This window comes from Leptodactylus fuscus, chromosome 4 (genome assembly GCF_031893055.1).
Source record: "Leptodactylus fuscus isolate aLepFus1 chromosome 4, aLepFus1.hap2, whole genome shotgun sequence".
Classification (NCBI taxonomy): Eukaryota; Metazoa; Chordata; class Amphibia; order Anura; family Leptodactylidae; genus Leptodactylus; species Leptodactylus fuscus.
The window spans coordinates 161,287,567-161,311,265 of NC_134268.1; the positions used below are offsets into that span (position 1 = coordinate 161,287,567).

General features: G+C 41.5%; 1 protein-coding gene across 1 annotated transcript in view; it reads right to left on the bottom strand.

Annotated features, from left to right (window-relative positions):
- Positions 1-2,980: 2,980 nt before the first annotated feature.
- NEK11 (NIMA related kinase 11) overlaps positions 2,981-23,699 on the bottom strand; it is a 171,500-nt gene continuing 150,781 nt past the window's right edge. Inside the window, exon 16 of the mRNA XM_075271296.1 lies at positions 2,981-3,445. Coding sequence (XP_075127397.1) covers positions 3,241-3,445 — 205 coding nt within the window. The 3' untranslated portion in view covers positions 2,981-3,240. The remainder of the gene's footprint in view (positions 3,446-23,699) is intronic.

Genomic DNA, 23,699 nt, shown 5'->3' on the forward strand with positions numbered 1-23,699 from the left:
CAACCCTATCCGTGGGGCCCCGTTCTTAAAATAACAGTAGTCTCAGGCTACTTGGAAAGAGGAGGGACCCTCTGACATTTCAGCACATTAAGGGCCTATTCACACGGAGTAAACGGGCGCGCAATGCGCTGCGTTTACGGGACGTTTGCGTCACGATTTTGACGGTGCATGTGTGCGGTCGCGTTAGCGCCGCATAAACGCGGCGTTAACGCAACCACAAACATGCACCGTCAAAATCGCGGCACTAACGTCCCATAAACGCGGCACATTGCGCGCCCGTTTACTCCGTGTGAATAGGCCCTAAGAAATAAGTCTATGTATCAACTAGGAAGATGATTTCTATTCATATATGACCTGGTTTCATAAGCTGAGTAGATATTTAAGTCCTACAGTTGAATGATTTCCTGGAAGAATACACGCTTTATAGGAAAGGGAGGCTAAATGGGATCCTGAAGGACAGAAATCAGAAAAATAGTGCTAAAATAGAATAATAATCCTAATCTAAAATAAATAATATATTGAACAAAAAATAACCAAATGTCATCGAGGATAATTGTAATATTAGACTGATGTAATCTTGACAACATATCATCATGTTACAAAGCATTTCACACTTGAAGGGACTTCATACAGAAAAGCCAAAATGTTTTATACTATATGTGCACTGTTATTCACATTGATGCAATACTTTCACTAAATTGGTTATAAAATGGTTCAGTTTTTTTTTAACTGTTTATAAACATATTCACACAACTCTCCAGATAATACGATACAATACAAACCCACGTAAAGTCTAACAGACAAACAAGATTAACATGAATAAAGTAACAATATATCCACACATACAGTAACAGGGCGAAGCTTTCGGCGTATACAGTACAGACCCAAAGTTTGGACACACCTTCTCATTCAAAGAGTTTTCTGTGTTTTCATGACTATGAAAATTGTAGATTCACACTGAAGGCATCAAAACTATGAATTAACACATGTGGAATTATATACTTAACAAAAAAATGTGAAACAACTGAAAATATGTCTTATATTCTCGGTTCTTCAAAGTAGCCACCTTTTGCTTTGATTCCTGCTTTGGCATTCTCTTGATGAGCTTCAAGAGGTAGTCGCCTGAAATGGTCTTCCAGCAGTTTTGAAGAAGTTCCCAGAGATGCTTAGCACTTGCCGGCCTTTTGCCTTCACTCTCACCTCAAACCATCTCTATTGGGTTCAGGTCTGGTGACTGTGGAGGCCAGGTCATCTGGCGTAGCACCCCATCACTCTCCTTCTTGGTCAAATAGCCCTTACACAGCCTGGAGGTGTGTTTGTCCTGTTGAAAAATAAATGATGGTCCAACTAAACCCAAACCAGAATAGCATGTCGCTGCAAGATGCTGTGGTAGCCATGCTGGTTTAATATGCCTTCAATTTTGAATAAATCTCCAACAGTGTCACCAGCAAAGCACTCCCACACCATCACACCTCCTCCTCCATGCTTCCGGTGGGAACCAGGCATGTAGAGTCCATCCGGTCACCTTTTCTGCATCACACAAAGACACGGTGGTTGGAACCAAAGATCTCAAATTTGGACTCATCAGACCAAAGCACAGATTTCCACTGGTCTAATGTCCATTCCTTGTGTTCTTTAGCCCAAACAAGTCTCTTCTGCTTGTTGCCTGTCCTTAGCAGTGGTTTTCCAGCAGCTATTTTACCATGAAGGCCTGCTGCACAGTCTCCTCTTAACAGTTGTTGTAGAGATGTATCTGCTGCTAGAACTCTGTGTGGCATTGACCTGGTCTCTAATCTGAGCTGCTGTTAACCTGCGATTTCTGAGGCTGGTGACTCGGATGAACTTATCCTCCGCAGCAGAGGTGACTCTTGGTCTTCCTTTCCTGGGGCGGTCCTCATGTGAGCCAGTTTCTTTGTAGCGCTTGATGGTTTTTGCAACTGTACTTGGGGACACTTCCAAAGTTTTCCCAATTTTTCAGACTTACTGACCTTCATTTCTTAAAGTAATGATGGCCACTTATTTTTCTTTACTTAGCTGTTTTTTTCTTGCCATAATACAAATTCTAACAGTCTATTCAGTAGGACTATCAGCTGTGTATCCACCTGACTTCTGCACAACACAACTGATGGTCCCAACCCCATTTATAAGGCAATAAATTTCACTTATTAAACCTGACAGGGCACACCTGTGAAGTGAAAACCATTTCCAGTGACTACCTCTTGAAGCTCATCAAGGGAATGCCAAGAGTGTGCAAAGCAGGAATCAAAGCAAAAGGTGGCTACTTTGAAGAACCGAGAATATAAGACATATTTTTAGTTGTTTCACACTTTTTTGTTAAGTATATAATTCCACATGTGTTAATTCCTTCAGTGTGAAACTACAATTTTCATAGTCATGAAAATACAGAAAACTCTTTGAATGAGAAGGTGTGTCCAAACTTTTGGTCTGTACTGTATGTTGACAGGTCCTTCTGGTGTATCGATGTGTTCTTCCTTACTTTCCTATTGGCTCAGTATATCACAAGATGTGACAGCTTCAGAAAAAAAACATGATTTCATGATTTCACCACAAAATGACAGATATGTGTTTATGTTTGGCCACCAAGTGTTATGAAGTGCAACCTAAAAAAGGGGGTTTTAGCATGTTTTGCTAGAAATTGGTGTAAAAAGAACAAAATACTGGCTATACCATCAGATAAATGATGGTGAACCTGCCAATATAATGTATTTCTGAGGAACGTCTCCATTATGCCTTATAAGAAAGACAAATTTGTCATATTATATTTGGATATTCTCAGAGATGTCTGGCAGCAGTTTATCCTTCTCGCCTATTGAAATTCACATGGAAGTTTAGTGGATCCAAGACTGATGGACTCTTGAGGACATTGTAATATTCAGATCTACTGGACTGGAGATAAGAATGTAGAAAACAACAGTCAAGGGAGAACTGAAAAGTTTCCACAATCTCTATAAATGCTGCTATGGAAAACCATTGACAGGTCCCCATTACCTTCTTAACATACTATAATTAACTGCGATGTTATGTAATACTGTCATAGCCAACCAAAGCAATATATATCATAGATAGAAATATCTTTCTTCTGAATTCTCTTGTGAATGGAAGAGTATCTGGCAGCGAAAGACACGCAGCTGGAATCTGCCTTCCAATCTGTAGCATGTTGAGATGGATTGTAGTAAGACATGCCGGTAGATGACTTTATTCCTCCAGGGGCTATTAATATCAGGATTTCACTTGTCTTGATGTTGCTGAGAGCTCTTCCTCAAAGTACAGAATCTGGTCCACCAGAAAACACTCGCTAGCCCTGGATACAAGAGTCTCCAGATGCCTCTTCACTTCTTTTTCACTGGTTTTATTTTGCCGTGCCGTCTTGAGGTAATTGTAAACTGTTTCAAAGGATTTTGCTCCCATGTTTTGTACAGCAGACCTATGAAATATAAAGAAAATCACATTATGGTACTGTATATTTAACAGTTTATAGTCAAAACTGAAATCCAGCATCGTTGTATCATTCTCTTCATTTTTTCCTGAAATGTTTATTGTCAGACCTTGTACTTCTGTCGACAAATACCCATTTATTAAATAGAAACAAGCAACAAGTAGTATTGCTATAGCTTTATTTATTATGGATTAAGTTTTGCACTTGTGTCCATTGTTACTTTACCTTGAATTTGGTAAAAGACTTCAATTTCTTATGAAATCGATACAATACTGCAACTCATGCTAACAAAACCCTTGACCAACTTTTAATCCACAATAAAATCACTAGTTGGCCACTCATAGACACATATGGTATATCACGGAATCATGTTGTCTTGAAAAGCTGGTCATCGTCCAATACCCATGTCTGAACCACTTCTGTCAAGAGAAAAGGTAATGAAGGACACATCTTTACAAAGGAGTAACATTCTCTGAAGAATGCTGGTCAAAGTAACTTCTTCAAACCTAGTACAGACAGGCTTAAGGACGGGGCGATGTACAGTGCAGGCAAAGTGGATGGGATTCATGTGAATCCCATCCCCACTTTGCAGAAAAGATCGCAGCGCGAACACGCTGCAATTTGCAAAGCCGGCAGCTTTCCCGTAGATATAATGTTAAGAGAAAGGCCGCAGAGGAAAACTCTGTGAAATTTCTCTTAAAAGCGCTGTGGAAAGAACCACAGTGTGTTCACGCAGCGGTTCTTTCCGTAGCGCATTAGCGCTGCAATTACGGCCTGTGGGGCCTTAGCCTTAAGGAGTATTTCCACCTTAAAATGTATTACATATCACAAGGATATGCACACCAGTAAAACCTGAGTAGGAGTCCTGCTGATCCAAATCTCACAGTCTCTGTGTGTAACTATTTTTGAAACTTTCCAGTCACATTGAACATGAGTCGCCAGACCCCTGTATTTGAAATAAGTGCGGGTCCCAAAGGTGAGACCTGTGAGTTGCCATAAATGTATAAGACGTATAAAGTATCACAATTGTAGTGAAACTGTCCAACTCTGGTTAGTGTTACCATTTAGAAACCAGTTTTGTATAATACACAAAGTAAAACAAGAGAACTCTGTAAAGACACTTTATTATTGTATAGCCAATGTAAGATTGAGATTTCCACTCCTTACTGTTTTCAGGAAAATATTAGGGCCCTGCAGAAGTAACCATTACCCTACATTCTATTAATATAGAAAGTTTCCATGAGCTATATGAGCATCCTGACAGTAATCTATAGGGTGTGCAAGATTTCGATTTTTCATTTTTTTTGTACTCAAACCTCATAGCTAACTGCTTTATCCAGTCAATACACTCCAGACTTTCATTAAAAAAGAGCTTTTGTCAGTTGTTTTATCTTTTATATTAAGATATTTGTAGAAAGAAACGTTGCTTTGGGAGAGAAAACGAAAAAATGGCAATGAAATCACTGTTTTTGTGTTTAGTCGGCTTTTTAACGTGCAGTAAAAATAACAAGTTACCTTTATTCTACTGGTCAGGTGACACCAAATACTTTGTGTAGATTAGTTTTTGGGTTTTTACATTTTAGTACTATTGAAAATTGAAAGTGTATTTTAAAGAAAACTATTAACTGGGGCCTAGAAATAGAGAAGAATATGAAACGGGAAGTATAATATAAATATTATATTATATTATTATATTACTCTTAAGGTAGTTATGATTGAGTTGGTACCCTATATGTCTTTCTTTCATTGTGATCCTTTTATCTTTTTTTTAACCTTTTTGTAGTGCTAGGTGAGAAAGGGACTATTCTGTAAACTCATTTTACTGCAATTGTTTCATTGTATAGTATAATAATATCCCAAAACATTATTGCTTGTGTGGTAAGGTGTACGGTAAGGTGGTGGACGGAGTATATATCTCACCTGGTTTCCTCAGCCAGGCGAGATAAAGGAAAGCCAGAGCAATCATGTTCTAGCAGAACATAGTCTGCTTGAGCTCTTGTTCCATATTATGGGCTGGATTTTCTGGACTGGAGGGCAGGTTGGTAGTGGGAGCCTTCCAGTCCACACCCTTACTCCACCACGGGTTTTGCCCTGAGTCCGGGGCATTCACAGGTGAAGCTTCCTTAGGGCTATTTACTGGGGAAGGAAGCTCAGTTATGGGCACCTGATACACACTCCTGAGACCAACAGGTATAGTGCGGACTTTGACCTGTTAATGTGGGGACTCAACCTGCTCTAGATCAGAGAGGTAACCTGCTGTTTAGGTAGAGCCGGACAAGGCTTAGGTTTTTGTTGTTTTGTTTCTTTGCTGGCACCCTGTTTTATGACGAAATCCCAAATAAAACACTCTGGACTTGTTTATCCCACTACTTGTCTGCATGGTGTCATTGCCGTTCCCAACCGTGTGAGCTGAACCCCCTACACTTGTCAGTGCTACCTATTAGGCTACATTACCACTATCATATCAGTACTAGAGATGAGTGAACATACTCAAATACCTCTGCCGCATAGCTCCCGATGTATAAACACTTCCGGCGCGTCAAATTTTTACTGCCCCTCCCACCTTCCGTGGCGTAGGAGCTATGTGTAGGAGGTATTCGATCGAGCATATTCACTCATCTCTAATTAGTACATCAAAGGGTTAAAATGCCAAATGGCAGCTAGCTTCCATTTTGGCAGTGGGGGCAAGAAAGAGCAGGAGTGTGTTTTAGTTTTTTTTTTTGTCATCTCTCTGTTAAAGAATTAATAAAACGTGGGGCAGCACGGTGGCTCAGTGGTTAGCATTGCAGCGCTAGAGTCCTGGGTTTGAATACTACCAAGGACAACATCTGCATGGAGTTTGTATGTTCTCACCCTGTGTTGATTTCTTCCCATACTTTAAAGACATACTGATAGGGAAAAATGTAGCCCTATATAAGGCTCACAATCTACATTAAAAAATTTATAAAATGCATTGCAAAGAAAATACTTTATTCTTTTTGAAAAAAATCAGGTTTGTCTTTATAAACATGAAAGTAACACGTCCCAGTCCCAGTATTGGATCAGTGCCCTGCATATATACATAGAAAAGCCTTCATAATTGCAATGTTGCATGCATTATGTCTTTGCAATGGAGACATACTGTATTCTGGAACAACAAGATGACATAAGCTCCAAATGTAGATGCTCATTTACTGTATGTGTCTGTGAATACAAGCAAGACATATGGCACGTGCCTATAAAATATGTTTGTTAGGACTTGTGTTAGAAGCAGTTTCATTCACATTTGTCAGAGCTGAGCTGGTAAAGCCCTTAAGAATCGTTGTTCTGCCCTAAGCATACCTTAGGCGAATTATGTTCTCTTTCACTAAGTAACTACAGTCACTCTACAAGCCAAGAGCAGTTGGCAGCTATGATGTATCTGATGAACTAGAAAGTTAAAAAGGTAAATGCAGATCACCAACCCTATAAAGAAGGAATTATGCAAGAAATGTCCAAAATCATGAAGATATTTAATTCCCAAAGGACACTAAGCAGCAGATTGTACGCACATAATGAGCATATGCTATGTACTGCAAAGACATGAAATTAGACAGCAGTGAAAGTCAGGACACGGAATCATTATAGAATATAAAGAGAATCATCGGTTTAATTCCTTTGCCGCACACCCCAGAACCCCCGACAGAGTGATATGACAGCATCTGTATAAAATGTAGTAACATATAATAGATAATATGTCACATGCAGACAATAAGCTATGACATACCGTCATTGTCAGACCAAGTATTATTTATCTTCTATGTTTCCTATTATATTAAAAAACAATGAACTATCGCAGTTTTCTTCCACACAGGTCATCGAGTATAGAATAGTTATGATGGAAGAAACATATAAAAGAATTACCATAAGGATTGCACTACCCGAATGCATCAATATTCAGATGGAGGAAGAAATTAATTGATGCAGATCCAATATTTTATTACAGGATAAACATCTACTGTTAACATGTTTTAGGATTAAAAGTCATTCTTAAAGGAATCCTATCATTAAAACTCATTTTTTTCTGCTTACCACGTCGGAATAGCCTTAGAAAAGGGCTATTCGTCTCCTACCTTTAGATGTCTTCCCCGCACCGCCGTTCAGTATATAATCTGATTTTCGTATGTATGCAAATGAGTTCTTTTGCAGCACTGGGGGCAGGCCCCAGCGCTCAAACAGCACTGGGGGCGTCCCCAATGCTGTGAGAGAACTCTCCAGCGCCGCCTCCATCTTCTTCAGGAAGGGGTCTTCTTTGTGTCTTCTTTCAGCGGTGGCTTCAAACTTCTAGGCCTCGGGCAGCCGACTGCGCATGCCTGCCAGTCACAAGAAAATGGCCACTTAAAATACTGTGTAAGCGACCATTTTCTTGTGGCCTGTGGGCATTCGCAGTTGGCTTTGCCCTAGGTCTGAGGCCTAGAAGTCTGAAGCCAACCCCCGGAAGAAGACGCGAAGAAGATCCGTTCTTGAAGAAGATGGAGGCGGCGCTGGAGAGTTTTCTCGCAGCACTGAGGACGCCCCCAGTGCTGCAAGAAAACTCATTTGCATACCGACGAAAACCGGATTATATACCGAACTGCGATGCAGAGAAGACATCTAAAGGTAGGAGAAGAATAGCCTTTCTTAAGGCTATTCCTATGTGTTAGGCAGAAAAAAAAATGAGTTTTAATGATAGGATCCCTTTAAGCTCTAATATGGCAGCTGTATTTAATTTAATCTGCTAACACATTCTATGGGTATAACCCCTTCATCTGTAGATGTTTCCCACTAATAAAATATATTGACTATACAGCAACTCATCTCTTTATTCTATTATTAATGCATTAATCCATATCTTTTCCTGGTTTATACTGGATTTTAACTACTGTCCTCAGATACCCTCCAAGGAATCTCTATATCTTTGTTCCAATATTAGAGTTTTTCCTTGCACATTTTGCCATATTGATGACTTATCCAGTGCTGCCGTATAGACCTCAGTAGTACCTATATACGTTAAACTTTGTCTAGTGAGTGAGCAGTATAACTCTTAGTATATAAAATAGGCCGGGAGCTACAGTACCCTGGTAAAGTTTATGTGCGGGATCCTGGGTGTTGGGCTACCACAAATCTAATATTGATGGCCCATCCTAAGGCTAGAGAACATTATTACAACCCCTTTAAATGCATCCATCTTAAACCAAAATGATCTTTTAGAATACTACTTGACATTACCCCTGACATATCTGTATTCCAACTACGACAAAGTTGCAAACCAGGAATTAGTGGATGACACAAAATCTGAGGGACAACATAACAATGGAAGGCTCAGTGGGACTGAAGTGTAAGTCTATCATAGCAATAACTAATATATGGATATAGTTACAAGTAAATCACAGACATTATGCGGTGTCTTAATATTAGGGTCCGCACTGTTATTTCTATAAACATTCGGAGATTATCTGCTTCCCTTTAAAGTCACTTTCACAGCCAGTAATTAAGCTGTGACCTCAGAGGCAAATGTTGATTTAATATGCGCACGGAAATTACAATTCTGACAGCTAATCAGTGCCAAGAGACGCCCAGGCCCAACAGCAACCAGCAGCAACGCAGGTGCTAGGAATATAAACATCTGCCATATTGGTACTAGAAGTGACACTTGGGCTACAAAGACCTTGTTCTCTTAAAATGCAGAGGATGTTGTAGGCAATCTGGATACATGATCAGGAAAAATGATTTATTTTGGAAATATATACTATAAACTAATAAATGTACTAATTATTTCCATGACTGTTTTAACATAAAAGTTTTTAACATAAATGCCAATCAGCACCTGTAAATACAATATTACAGATTTGTTTTGTAGACTGAGGTGGCTTGTGATTGGGAGAGTCGGCCAAACTCCACCCTAGAGGAACTCCTATCTCTAATTGTTTGCAATCCACATGTCCTGTCCTTGCAGCCTGCTAAATCCAGCTTTATCCTAAGGCCCCTAAGGTTTCCTCTGCAGACTTTCTGCTTCAATTATACCTATAGGGAAACCGCCAGGTATAATTCACATGCTGTGTCCACTGCATGTATTTTCCCACAATGTGTGGATGGGATTCACTAGAATCCTATCCACTTTGCAGGGACTGTAAAATGCTGTGGTCTTTTCCGTGGCGTTTTCAAGCAAGCCAGACTGCGGCGTTTCCGTCACCTGGAGCCTGACCTTAGAGTCATTTTATGAAATGTATAAAAATACAATGATATCCCATTTGGGTTTTTCCTTTATTCCTGTGCAGAGATGTCAGGAACAGTAAAGTCACAGTACATGGGGGCTGACCAAGCTAAAGTAAAAATACAAGAATAATACTGGCAGAGATGTCACAGAGTAGGGATGATGTGCATAGTAACCTTACATCAGTGCATCATGTCCAACCTATAACCCTACAGTGTTTATTCAGAGGAAGGCAAAAAAACAAACAAACCCTGAGGCTTATGCCAATTGCCCCATTTCAGGGCATAAAAAAATATACATAATAAATGCAAGGATGTCACATGGTAATAGAGTGATAGATGTGTCCCCTTACAATGTGATACTGTAAGGACTCGTTCATATCTGCTCCCGGTCTCCGTTCTGCAGGTTTCCATTTCCTGCACAAAATAGAGGCAGGAGACAGAAACCTGCAGGACTCTATCATTTTAATGGGTTTGAAAGCTGTCCGGCCTTGAGTGGCGGTGAGCGTTTTATGCTGTCCACCGTGAAACCGTTTTTTTAAAATCGGACACAGAGTCGGACATGCAGTACTCTGTGTCCAGTTTAAAAAAAAACAGTTTCGCGGTGGAGAACATAAAACGCTCACCGCTGCTCACAGCCGGACCAATCTGACAGGTTTCCGTCTTCTGCATGCAGAAGACGGAAACCACAGAACGGAGACCCGAATGCTAGTGTGAACCTAGCATAAGCAAATCTCAGGACGTAGAGGGAGAGGTATCTTTTAGCAATGTCTAGTGGATCTGCCCAAAAACAAGACACTTTTTTGGTTCTTTTTATGTTTTACCTCTTGGTTTTCCAGCTTCTTTCTAGACTGCATAAACAGTCATAGGTTACCAGGCTTCCTTTTACATTGACCTTCGAAATTGTAAGATACGTAAATAATAATATTGGCCCTTTGGGAACCAGGAATAATGTGATTACAGGTGTGCACAAGGCTAAGACATTTGCTGTCCTTATATACATAATGGATAATATGTACAGATATCAATGATATTTAATTCACCACAAATACATCATTGTAGGTCTTAACTTAAGCTTTTACATTTGTTCAGCAAAATATCATAACACAGAAATAAATATCAAATGAAAGAAGCTAAAGTTCATTTTAGTCATATAGTAGAAGCCATGAGTAAAGCTGATACTTGCACTCAAAGTCCGTATATTAATTCTGCAGACAAACTGGTATCCCTGTTTAAGTAATGGAAGCTGTCAAGGAAAAGTAGGCCACATCTAAACTGATCACACTTTCCTGCTTGGTCTATTTTACAGTCCCTAATAAACTGTGCAGTGTTCTAGAATATCTATTAGCCTCACATCTCTACGAAGCATTAGGGCCTTCCATTATATCTCTTTGAGAAAACATAAAAGGGTATGTAAAGTAAATTATATAAAAAATAGGGTAACAAAGGGAATGAGAATTATGATCAGACCCATTTTAATTCCGTTCCTGCTTTATTTTACATATATTAACATAAAAATACAACTTGCATATCATTTAAGTATCCCTAAAGGGATTAGGATATAGGTCAAATATACCTGGAGTCTTAAAATGTCTTCATAGAACCTAGATAACATATTTTATTGTCCTTTTTAGAATACCTATGGGGAATAGTGGAAGAAACCTGGCTTGTGCATAGTAGGACTATATGCATAAAGAACAAAGGTAAAATAAACTAACATAAAAACCCCAACCAATAGATACAAAGATATGTTAAAGTAGAAAAATACAGTCGGTAAGAGGATTATCTTCTTCTATATGACTTGTTTAAAAGCTAGAATAAAGGTAAGTTCACATCTGTGACACTTTACTGCTTTTTTATTCCATCACAGTAACAGAAGAACAGAAAGAATGGTCATGATGGATCCATTATGGTATCCAGTCATTTTGCCAGACTAAAAAGTTTTGTAGGCAAGACTTTTCCAACTGGACTCCTAATAGAGCCTCAAATGATGTGAACATACCCTAAAAAGTAAGAGAGGCACAGAACATATAATGAGAAAATTAGGAGGCAAGAGCCAGTGGCATAACTAAAGTTTAGTGGGCCCTGGTGCAAACTTTGACCGGCCCCCTACCACCTGCCTACAGCGTATTCTTGATAGTGATGGTTAAGGGGCTGCAGCAGTATCTCAGATACAGTCCTATGAAAAAGTTTGGGCACCCCTATTAATCTTAATCATTTTTAGTTCTAAATATTTTGGTGTTTGCAACAGCCATTTCAGTTTGATCTATCTAATAACTGATGGACACAGTAATATTTCAGGATTGAAATGAGGTTTATTGTACTAACAGAAAATGCGCAATATGCATTAAACCAAAATTTGACCGGTGCAAAAATATGGGCACCTCAACAGAAAAGTGACATTAATATTTAGTACATCCTCCTTTTGCAAAGATAACAGCCTCTAGTCGCTTCCTGTAGCTTTTAATCAGTTCCTGGATCCTGGATGAAGGTATTTTGGACCATTTCTTTCTACAAAACAATTCAAGTTCAGGTAAGTTTGATGGTCGCCGAACATGGACAGCCCGCTCTCAAATGATCTGAAAACAAAGATTGTTCAACATAGTTGTTCAGGGGAAGGATACAAAAAGTTGTCTCAGAGATTTAACCTGTCAGTTTCCACTGTGAGGAACATAGTAAGGAAATGGAAGACCACAGGGACAGTTCTTGTTAAGCCCAGAAGTGGCAGGCCAAGAAAAATATCAAATAGGCAGAGAAGAAGAATGGTGAGAACAGTCAAGGACAATCCACAGACCACCTCCAAAGAGCTGCAGCATCATCTTGCTGCAGATGGTGTCACTGTGCATCAGTCAGCAATACAGCGCACTTTGCACAAGGAGAAGCTGTATGGGAGAGTGATGAGAAAGAAGCCGTTTCTGCAAGCACGCCACAAACAGAGTCACCTGAGGTATGAAAAAGCACATTTGGAGAAGCCAACTTCATTTTGGAAACAAAGATTGAGTTGTTTGGTTATAAAAAAAGGCGTTATGCATGGCGTCCAAAAAGAAACAGCATTCCAAGAAAAACACATGCTACCCACTGTAAAATTTGGTGGAGGTTCCATCATGCTTTGGGGCTGTGTGGCCAATGCCGGCACCGGGAATCTTGTTAAAGTTGAGGGTCGCATGGATTCCACTCAGTATCAGCAGATTCTTGAGAATAATGTTCAAGAATCAGTGACGAAGTTGAAGTTACGCCGGGGATGGATATTTCAGCAAGACAATGATCCAAAACACCGCTCCAAATCGACTCAGGCATTCATGCAGAGGAACAATTACAATGTTCTGGAATGGCCATCCCAATCCCCAGACCTGAATATCATTGAACATCTGTGGGATGATTTGAAGCGGGCTGTCCATGCTCGGCGACCATCTAACTTAACTGAACTTGAATTGTTTGTCCAAAATACCTTTATCCAGGATCCAGGAACTGATTAAAAGCTACAGGAAGCGACTAGAGGCTGTTATCTTTGCAAAAGGAGGATCTACTAAATATTAATGTCACTTTTCTGTTGAGGTGCCCATACTTTTGCACCGGTCAAATTTTGGTTTAATGCATATTGCACATTTTCTGTTAGTACAATAAACCTCATTTCAATCCTGAAATATTACTGTGTCCATCAGTTATTAGATATATCAAACTGAAATGGCTGTTGCAAATACCAAAATATTTAGAACTAAAAATGATTAAGATTAATAGGGGTGCCCAAACTTTTTCATAAGACTGTACTTGAAAAGGGATACAACTATAGTACCCACAACTTCTGTTATCAAGAATATGGTAGGTAAGCAGTGCAGTACCCAGTATGTAAATGATACTGGGAGCTGTGTGCTCCGAGAAACAGTCAATCTGCAGGGGTGCTAACAGTCTAAGGCATATATGAGATCGTTGGGGTCCAATATCCAGGGTCCCTGCTGATCAACTGTTTAAAGGTACTGTGTTGCTTTTGAAAGCGCCATAACCTCTTCTCTACTTAAATTGCACAGTATTTGTTTTATAGTGACCATACAATGTAATTACAGCCTGCAATAATAGCGCACCACTGCTATAAAACAGATGGCATGTCATGTGAATAGTGAACAGGCTCACCAGGCCATCATGCTCTGCAATGGCCCCACATGGTATCATATGCTCCACAGTTGCTCCCACATGGTATAATATGCTCCATAGTGACCCACACACAGTACAATATGCTCCACAGTAACCCCACACAGTATAATATGCTCTCCAGAGTGGTTCCACAAAGAATAAAATGCATCCAAGAGCCCCCTTGAGCCGCTTCAGTCGAACACCATGAATTTCGACAAATATTTGTAAGGTTCATCACTCTGGTTTGTTTCAGTGCTATTATTATACTCTGGGGTCTACTCAGACCGCAGAGTATTATAAGTAGAGCCCAGGAGAGGTAATGAAAAATAACAAACACTTATGCTCATCTTGCCTCACCTCTTCTAGGCATCCTCACTCCATCTGAGTCTCTCCAGCATCCTCTTCTGTCGGCAACTGAGGCCACACTCCCCAGAGGTCTCTGCTGAAGACTGTGATTGGGTATCAGCAGTCAAGTAAGGCATGCTGATGTCATTACATTTGCACGCCCCACGTTACTGATAAGGTCCAGTTACAGGCCCCAGCAGCCTGATCTTAGTCACAGACTGAAAGAGCCCCAAAGAGGATGATGGAGACCCTCAGAAGGCCAGAAGAGGTGATTATAAGTGTTAGATATTTTTAATCACCTTCCCTGAGCAGGCATCTATTGGTAAGGGGCCCAGCAGCATGTACAGATATCACATAACACCGGACTTCTTTCCATTAAGGAAATGTATAGTGGTCGGGAAACCAGACTTTCCCTGGCTGCTATCATAGTACAGTGGGGCCCCTGCCATCTCCACTTGGCCACAGGCCCAGTACCCCTGCAGGCCCAGTCCCGGTCACCCCCCTTCAACTGCAATCGTTATGCCCTTGGCAAGAGCCATGTGGAAGTGCCTACCTGATGGTACTTTGGTGTCATAGGAAGTCTATATGCTGCCATATGGTGCAAAACATTTTCTCCTATAAAAGCAACGGTCCAAGGGTAAAAGATCATCTTTTCCCTTTATAGAAAATCAGTGTTTCGAAAGTACAGTAGGGCCCTAAAGATCTATGGGTTTCCTTATACAAACCCATATAACCTGATGGTCATGCTGTGATACCGTCTTGTGCTTGAGCTATTGCTACAGATGTTCCACAGGTTTGTTTTACAGAAGGCTACCTTGGTCAAAAAAGTCTCAGTGGCTTCTTTCAGAGAATGATGTGAGCATGATGTGTAATATATGTGAAGAAATGACTGTGACGTGACAGGGAGGACGTGACCATCGCCTTCTTTCAAGGGAGCGTTACTTTGTTTTCTTTACAAACAGGAAGGGTCAAAATATTGTTTAATTTTTAGGTAGTGACATTAAAAAAAATACCATATGCCTTTAAAAGTAAATACTTAAAGGGGTATTCTGGGATTTTCATACTGATGGTCTATTGTTAGGATAGGTCATCAATATCAGGTAGGTAGAACTGGAGTCTGACACCAGGAACTCCAAATACTCCAGCTCATTGAATGGGCCATGTTGCATGAGTCAGCGCTATGGCCTTTTCAGTGTATACAAGACACAGCCGTGTATACAGCATAGTAGCTATGCATGGTATATCTCAATACAGAACATTCACATTACTGATGGATTTGATGTCAGTGCCCCTGATGTCTGGACCCCACTGATCTGAGATTGATGACTTATGCTAAGGGCAGGCCATTAATATCGAGACATGAAGAACCCTTTTAGGACAAGTCCCCACAATGCAGAAATGCGGTGTTTTTTGTTGCAGATTTTGCTGTGATTTTTATTAAAGTCATAATCAGTAAGTGGCTTGAAAAGGAATGAGCAATATAAAAGAAGCTCTTGCATGTTTCCCATCTGTCAAATCCGCTCCTGACTTCAAGAAACTGCAGCAAAATCTGAAATGTGGGGCCTTAGCCTAAAAGGATTTCCATGTTAAACCAAAATCTGGTCATATTTTAGTGAACTAGAAGAACATGCAGTATCTTTTATGCCTGTTAACATGTAATTATTGCATTTATATTACAAATCTAACATTTTATTACTATAAGATATGTTATCTGAGTGGCACCCGAAAGCTCGTTTTTGTACAATCTGTCACTAAAATGTGTCATTTTGTCAATTTAGCATAATATATTATTTGAGCATCTCATATTGCAACGATAAATTCCCTTTAATTTGTCAGACCACAGCAGATCACAGTACAATGCACATTGGAAAAAATAAGCACATTCTCCAATCCCCAGCATGTTCAATTATTCATGGATTTGCCAAAGTTTTTATCACCCTATGCATTACAACTTCTTACATAAGCATACAAATTAGCTTACAATAAACATGGATTTTACTGCAGATTTTCTGTAGAATACTCTAATTGTTTGGGGGGGGGGGGGTTGGAGGGGGGTTGTGTTAGAAAATCTGAGGAACTTAACCCCTTCCCGCCGATGGCACTTTTTGACTTCCTGACCAAGCTCGATTTTTCAAAACTGACATGTGTCACTTTATGTGGCAATAACTTTGGAACGCTTTAACTTACCAAAGTGATTTTAAGATTGTTTTTTCGTAACACATTGTACTTCATGTTAGTGGTAAATTTTGGTTGATATGTTTTGTGTTTAATTATAAAAAAATTGGAAATTTGGTGGAAATTTTGAAAAATATGCATTTTATAAAGTTTGAAATGATGTACATTACATACAGATAGTCAGACCGCCAAAATTATATCATAAATCTCATGTCCCAGATCTCTGCTTTATGTCGGCATCAAACTTTAGTCACCCTTTTAATTTTTACGAACATTATAAGATTTACAAGTGAAACAACAATATTCAAAATTTTCAAGAAATTTCCAAAACCCATTTTTTAAAGGGCCTAATCCAGTTATGAAGGGGTTTTGAAAGACCCTTGTATTAAAGCCCCCCATAAATCACCCCATTTTCAAAACTGCACCCCTTAAATAAGCCAAAACAACATATACCTAGTAATTTAACCCTATAAGTGCTTAACAGGAATTAATACAAAATGGAGGTGAAATTTTCAAATTTGAATTTATTTTACTAATATTTTCGTTTAGCCCTAGAATTTGCACATTCACAAGGGGTTAAAGGAGAAACCGCATCCCACAATTTGTTAGGCAAGTTCTCCCGACTACCATAGTACCCCACTTGTGGGTGTAAACTAATATATGGACGCACAGCGAGCCGCAGGAGGGAAGGCGCGCCAAAGAGCTTTTAGAGGGCAGATCTGGCTGTGATCAGTTTCAGGAATCATGTCGCATTTACAAAGCCCTTGAGGAGTCAAAACAGTGGAAACCTCTAGAAAGTGACCTCATTTTGAAAACCGCACCCCTCAAAGTATTTATCAAGTGATGTAGTAGCATTAGTAACCCCGAAGTGAATGTGTAAGCTGTGCGGAGTAAATTGGGTACACCAAATCCCATTCTATTTTCCCACCAGCTCCTATGACGCGGATGGGGAAGAGGGGCATTCTGGGGGGTCAGCGCTGGTGTATGCTCTCTCATAAGCTCTAAATATGGGGTGTCCCCTGAAAACGCTCGCACCGCTTACACATTTCCTTCTAGTCGCAGCCACTTATGTCCTAATGATTTGGCGACTTTTGGGGTTTTTGTCTTCACATTGTACAAGGTAGATTTTTATTTTTATTTTCTGGCAATGTGGCCATATGAGGGCTTGGTGTTTGTGGTATTAGATGTACTTTTCAATGCCACCATTTTGGGGCGTGTAACTTATTGATTACATTTTATTAACTCTTTCTGGGTGGGATGTAAAAGGAAACATCAATTCTGGCATTGCTTTTTAGCATTTTTTTTTTTTTCCCCGTGCAGCGTACAGCATAAGTAACATGTTACCTTTATTCTGCGGGTCGGTACGGTTACAGCGATATCTCATTTATATTATTTTTTAATGCGTTGCTATTTGTGCAGAATAGAATTCAATTCAGGGAAAAAAATCTATTTTTGCATCGCCATCTTCTGAAAGGCATAACGTTTTTATTTTTCGCTAGACAGAGCTGGTTGAGGGCTTATTTTTTGCGGGAAGACCTCTTCTTTTTATTGGTACCATTTTGGTTTTCATCCGACCATTTGATTACTTTTTATTGAACATTTTGTAAGGGAAAGGTGGTGAATAATCATTATTTTGTGCGGTTTTCTACTTTTTTTTTTTACGACATTCGCCGTTCGGGTTAAATAATGTTTTAATTTTATTGTTCAGGTTATTACGGACGCGGCGATACCAAATATGTAATGTTTTTTTCTATTTTTCTTTATTTTACATAATAAAACATTTTATATGGGGAAAAAGGGATTTTTGGGGCTTTATTTATTTATAATTTATTTTAAACTTATTTAAACTTTTTTATTTTGACTTTTTTTTCACTTTTTTTTTTCTGTCCCCATGGGGGATTGAAGCAGTGATCGGCTGATCACTGCTTCAATAGATATACGCTGCAATACACGTGTTACACGTGTATTGCAGAGTATAGGAAGCTGTCAGCCTGTGTAGACGCACAGGCTGACAGCTTCATTTACGGCAGGATCGGCCAGGCGCGAGGACGGGGTAAGTGAAGGGGCAGACCCAGGGTCACTGATCAGACCCCGGGCTGCCCCCTACGAACACCGGCACCCCCCCGAAACCGGCGCGGGGGGTGCCGATCGGCACCATATGACGTTGTAACCCCGGAGGTGCCGGTGGTCATGTTGATCACCGGCATCTCAGGGGTTAACACCCGCGATCGGACCCGGTTCCGACCGCGGGTGTTACGGGGCATTGTCAGCCGTGTATTACGGCTGACACCAGCTGTGCATGGTGCGCACACAGTTTCTGTGTGCGCACCATGCATCCGCAGTAATAGTACGGCAGTTTGCGGGAAGCCCTTCCCTGCAGCGCCGTACTATTACGGCGAATGTCGGGAAGGGGTTAAAGAGTACCTTTCACCATCTCTACCAACACCAGTTCTTAGCATGTGTTATTAGGCACAGCATCACTGATTCCAGCTCAGTTGGAATATTTTTCTCTAGTCCCTACCATTCCTGAGCAATCAGTGCTGTTAGTTTGGGTGCCTGATGTACTATTTTGGCTCTCTTATGTCAGGTGTGCAGTGTCAGGCAGGAAGGCGTGATACCGACACAGATTCAATCAGAGGCAGCCAGTGTTAGAGCTCGGACTCATAATCCTTGCCTGACACTGCCTACCTGGCAGTACACATTGAAAGCAATAGGGAAAAAATAGGGAAAAAAGCAGCCCATTCATTTCTATGGGGAGCACACGTATGCCGGGATCTGTTTAAACGCCGCTGATTCGGAACGTGTTACACGTTCAGAATCAGTGAGCGTATACTCCGTGTTAAGGGGCCCTTAAGACATTTTTGCAGGAAGCTGCTGTAAAACAAATCCTGATTTGCATCAATTGGATTTTTCTTTTATTTTTATAATTTTCTGTCAATCCAACACAGAGCAAAAAGTAATTAAAATATACTGAATAGTGAGGCCTTAGTGACATGATAACAACCCGAATAAGATTAACATTGTGAATGAAACAGGCGGCTATTATTACAGTAAGAGGACTAAAATTGCATTAGTTATGCTGCTATGGTTTTGTTTTATTAAATAGTGATTCTGAGATATAAAAGAATACTAACGCACAGACCACAAATAAGTTAACATTAAATTCAAGGAGGCCAATTGTCAAGGGCCTGTCCATTACTGGATATCTTTCTGTATTGTCTATAATGTTAAAGGGGTTTCCGGGATTTTCCAGTATCTTAGAAAAAGCCCCAAAAAAAGTCAGTCTAAAAAAAGTCTAAGATGTGCCAGCCAGTATAATCCATTGTGATAAATTTGGGCATCTTCTGGCTGTCTGATCTAAGACCATATTGTCTAACTAATAAAAAAATTTGTACAGTTGCCCTAACGAAGGGACAAAAAACATTTGTACTGCAAGTTAGATGGTCGGCATGAGGCGGTATCTGTAAATCTAATATTTTGAGTGGCAACAAATGTATAAGAGCGGGTTCACACCAGTGCACGGTCTCCTCTTTGCGGGTTTCCATCTTCTGCCCAAGAAACTGGACAGGAGACGGAAACCCGGCAGTCAGTTTTCAAACCCATTCACTTGAATGGGTTTGCAAAGTGACTGCCCGTGAGCGTCTTGTGCCTCTCCGCAGCGAAACCGTTTTTTTTTAACCGGACACAAAGTAAGAAATGCAGGACTTTGTGTCCGGTTAAAAAAAATGGTTTTGCCGTGGAGAGGCACAAGACACTCACAGGCCGTCACTTTGCAAACACATTCAAGTAAATATGTTTCAGAACTGACCGCCGGGTTTCCGTCTCCTGTCCAGTTTTTCGGACAGAAGACAGAAACCCGCCGGATTGCCTAAAGCGGGGACTGGGCACAGATGTGAATCTGCCCTTACATAATGTTTTCCAATTTAATGCATTTAAGGAAAGGTCAAATGTCTAGTTTTTGCGCCTTATGACCCTTAGCATTATGACACCACTAATGCATTTATAGTGTCCTGTTATGAAAATGTACAATTCCAATTTTTTATGTGGTTGGTGACACAAATATAAAGGTTTCTAATGTTTTTAATATTATCTAGGATTACATTTTCTAACCTATGGCTTCCCATTCTGGAAATGCCCCATACCTCTGAATAAGAAAAACATTAATAAAAAAAAAAACAATGTGTCACTGATTTCGACCATAAAGTAAGATTAATAGACATGCAGGAAGGTTTTATGAAATCCGCAGCAGATAGCGAATGTATCAGATTGTGGGCTGTAGCCTTGATGAAATGAGTCAACCACACAAGATTTTGTCATTATTCTTTTCCTTGAAGCTTTCTCAGCAATTAATTTCAGAACTATTTTCCTTTGTTTGACAGCATCAATAAACCACTCCAACTCCCTACATTCTGCGAATGTGGCGTCTAGCTTATCGCCATCACTATTAAACAAACCACAGGAACGCTCTAATGATTTTTCAGGCGGCCTAATACTGATCTATACTGCTTGCATTCTTATTTCGAAAGGTGTAGTAATTAGAGATGAGCGAACACTAAAATGTTCGAGGTTCGAAATTCGATTCGAACAGCCGCTCAATGTTCGTGTGTTCGAACGGGTTTCGAACCCCATTATAGTCTATGGGGAACAGATACTCGTTAAGGGGGAAACCCAAATCCGTGTCTGGAGGGTCACCAAGTCCACTATGACACCCCAGGAAATGATGCCAACACCTCTGGAATGACACTGGGACAGCAGGGGAAGCATGTCTGGGGGCATCTAACACACCAAAGACCCTCTATTACCCCAACATCACTGCCTAACAACTACACACTTTCCACATTCAAAAAAACCTCTATCAAAGTGGGAAAATACCTGGAAACCTTCTTTACTCCCCAAATGGATGGACACAAACCCCAATTTAAGCTCAACAAACAGTAACAACCACCCCTTTAAATCACGTTCCCCATGACAACCACAAATGGAATAGGCAATGGGAATTCCAAAAGCCCTCACCCTTAACTGTCATTTTGAGTGTGTGTGTGTGTGTGTGTGTGTGTGTGTGTGTGTGTGTGTGATGTGGTAAGACCTTCCAAAATTCACTTTTCTAGCCCTTAACATGAGCCCTTCCAAACAAAGTTACATGACCTTAAGCTGAGCTACCAGCAGAGATTGAGGCCCTTGTCATGAGTAGAGCCTTGCACCAGCAGTGTTTTTGGCACTTAGGGTGAGTTGAGCCTTGTACCAGCGTGTGTCCCTTAACATCAGGCGGGCCCTAAGTTCTGCGCTTTGCACAAAAGTTCCACATTAACTAGGCTGAATGGTACAAAGATTAGTAGGCCCGAGAACCAGGAACAGGTCTTGCAATGGCTGTCGGATAACGCTTAAAGCACATTGTCCACCAGCCAGTCAGCCTCTACCTCCTCTTACCCAACAGTCTTGTCCTCCTTCCACCCAAAATTCCCAATCTTCCCAGAACAATAACCCCAACTGTCCCTGCTCCCCAGAGCTGTTCTCCCTTCCTTTGACTGTACCGCAACCTGCCCCTCCATTTCGCGATTCCACGGACCTAACAGACGAGTATCTGTGTCCAGATGCTCAAACACTAGAGTCTCCTCCATTCCATCTCCGGTCGATTTGGTGGCGGATGACCAGCAACCCACCCTCATCGACGACGATGAGACGCAGTTGCTGTCAGGGCAGCCAGTTGACATGCGCATTGTGCAGGAGGAGGAGGCGAGACAGGAGTTGGAAGAGGAGGTGGTGGACGACGAGGACACCGACCCCACCTGGACAAGGCAGATGTCAAGCTGGGAAAGTAGTGTGGATGTTGAGGCAGGTGCAGCACCAAAAAGGGTAGCTAGAGGCAGAGACATGTCCAGAGGCAGAGGTCAGCTGCTTTGCCGAAGCCAGGCCAGACCCGGAATGTCCGAAGATGTTCCCTTTTGTACCCAGCCCAGAAAAACTCCCCCATCGAGGGCACGTTTCTTGAAGGTGTAGAGTTTTTTCAAGGAATGCGCCGAGGACAGATATAGTGTCGTCTACACAATTTGCCTCTCGAAATCGAGTAGGGGCCCTGAGAAGAGCAACCTGTCCACCACTTCAATGCACCGTCATTTGGAATCCAAGCAATGGAATCAGTGGCAGGCAGCAACGGCAGGACAAACGTCGCCCGCCGTTCATGCCACTGCCTCTGCTCACAGTGCTGGCGATGCACTCCAGAGGACGAGCCAGGACATCACTTCATCTGCCTCCGCCACTTTGTTGACTTCTCCCTCATCCTCCCCTGTTTCTGTCTTATCTCCTTCTCCTGCACCATCAAAGGCACCATCAGGCGCTTCTTTACAACAACCCACCATCTCTCAGACATTGGAGCGCCGGCAGAAATACACCGCTAACCACCCACCCACGCAAGCCTAGAACGCCAACATCGCTAAACTGCTGGCCCAGGAGAGGTTGGCGTTCCGGCTTGTTGAAACTCCCGCCTTCCCGGACCTGATGGCAACTGTGGCACCTCACTATGCCGTCCCTAGCCGTCTCAACTTCTCCCGGTGTGGCGTCCCCGCCTTGCACCAGCACGTGTCACTCAACATCAGGTGGGCCCTTAGTTCCGCGCTTTGCTGCAAGGTCCACTTGACCACCGACACTTGGACAAGCGCCTGTGGTCAGGGATGCTGCAGTGCTTATCTTTAATGACAGGCAGGGTGAATGTGGTGGAGTCTGTTCCCCGGGTGCAAACTGGGGTGGCCTATCTCCTCTCCCAGGCCAAAATTCATGGCAGGAGTAGACTGAAACCCTACGACGCTGCAACCTCCACCACAGCTACTAGCGGCAAACGCTAAAACACTGGTGTGGGGAGACGTCAGCAGGCGGTGCTGAAGCTCATCAGCTTGGGGGACAGACAGCACAGTGCCTCCGAGGTCAGGGATGCCATCCTGGCTGAGATGGCATTTTTTTTTCCCTGCTACACCTGGGGCCTGGCATTTTTACGCCTGTGATAATGGCTGGAACCTGGTAGCGGCTCTGGAGCTTGCCAGCCTCCAACACGTTCCATGTTTGGCCCACGTCTAACCTAGTGGTGCAAAGTTTTTTAAAAACATACCCAAATGTACCGAAGCTACTGTTGAAAATGCGGCGCTTGTGCGCCCACTTTTGCAAGTGCACAGGAGTCGCTGCTAGCCTAAAAACACTCTAGCAAGGCCTACATCTGTCCAAACACAGGCTGTTGTCCGTCATTCACACACGCTGAAACCCTACAATACCATATCTTGAGCAGGGTGTGTGAGCTGCACAGACCTTTGATGGAGTTCCATCTACAAAACCCAAGGGTTCCTCAAAGTCAGCAACCAAAGTTTCTGCACCATGAGTTTCCAGGGGTGGCAGAGTT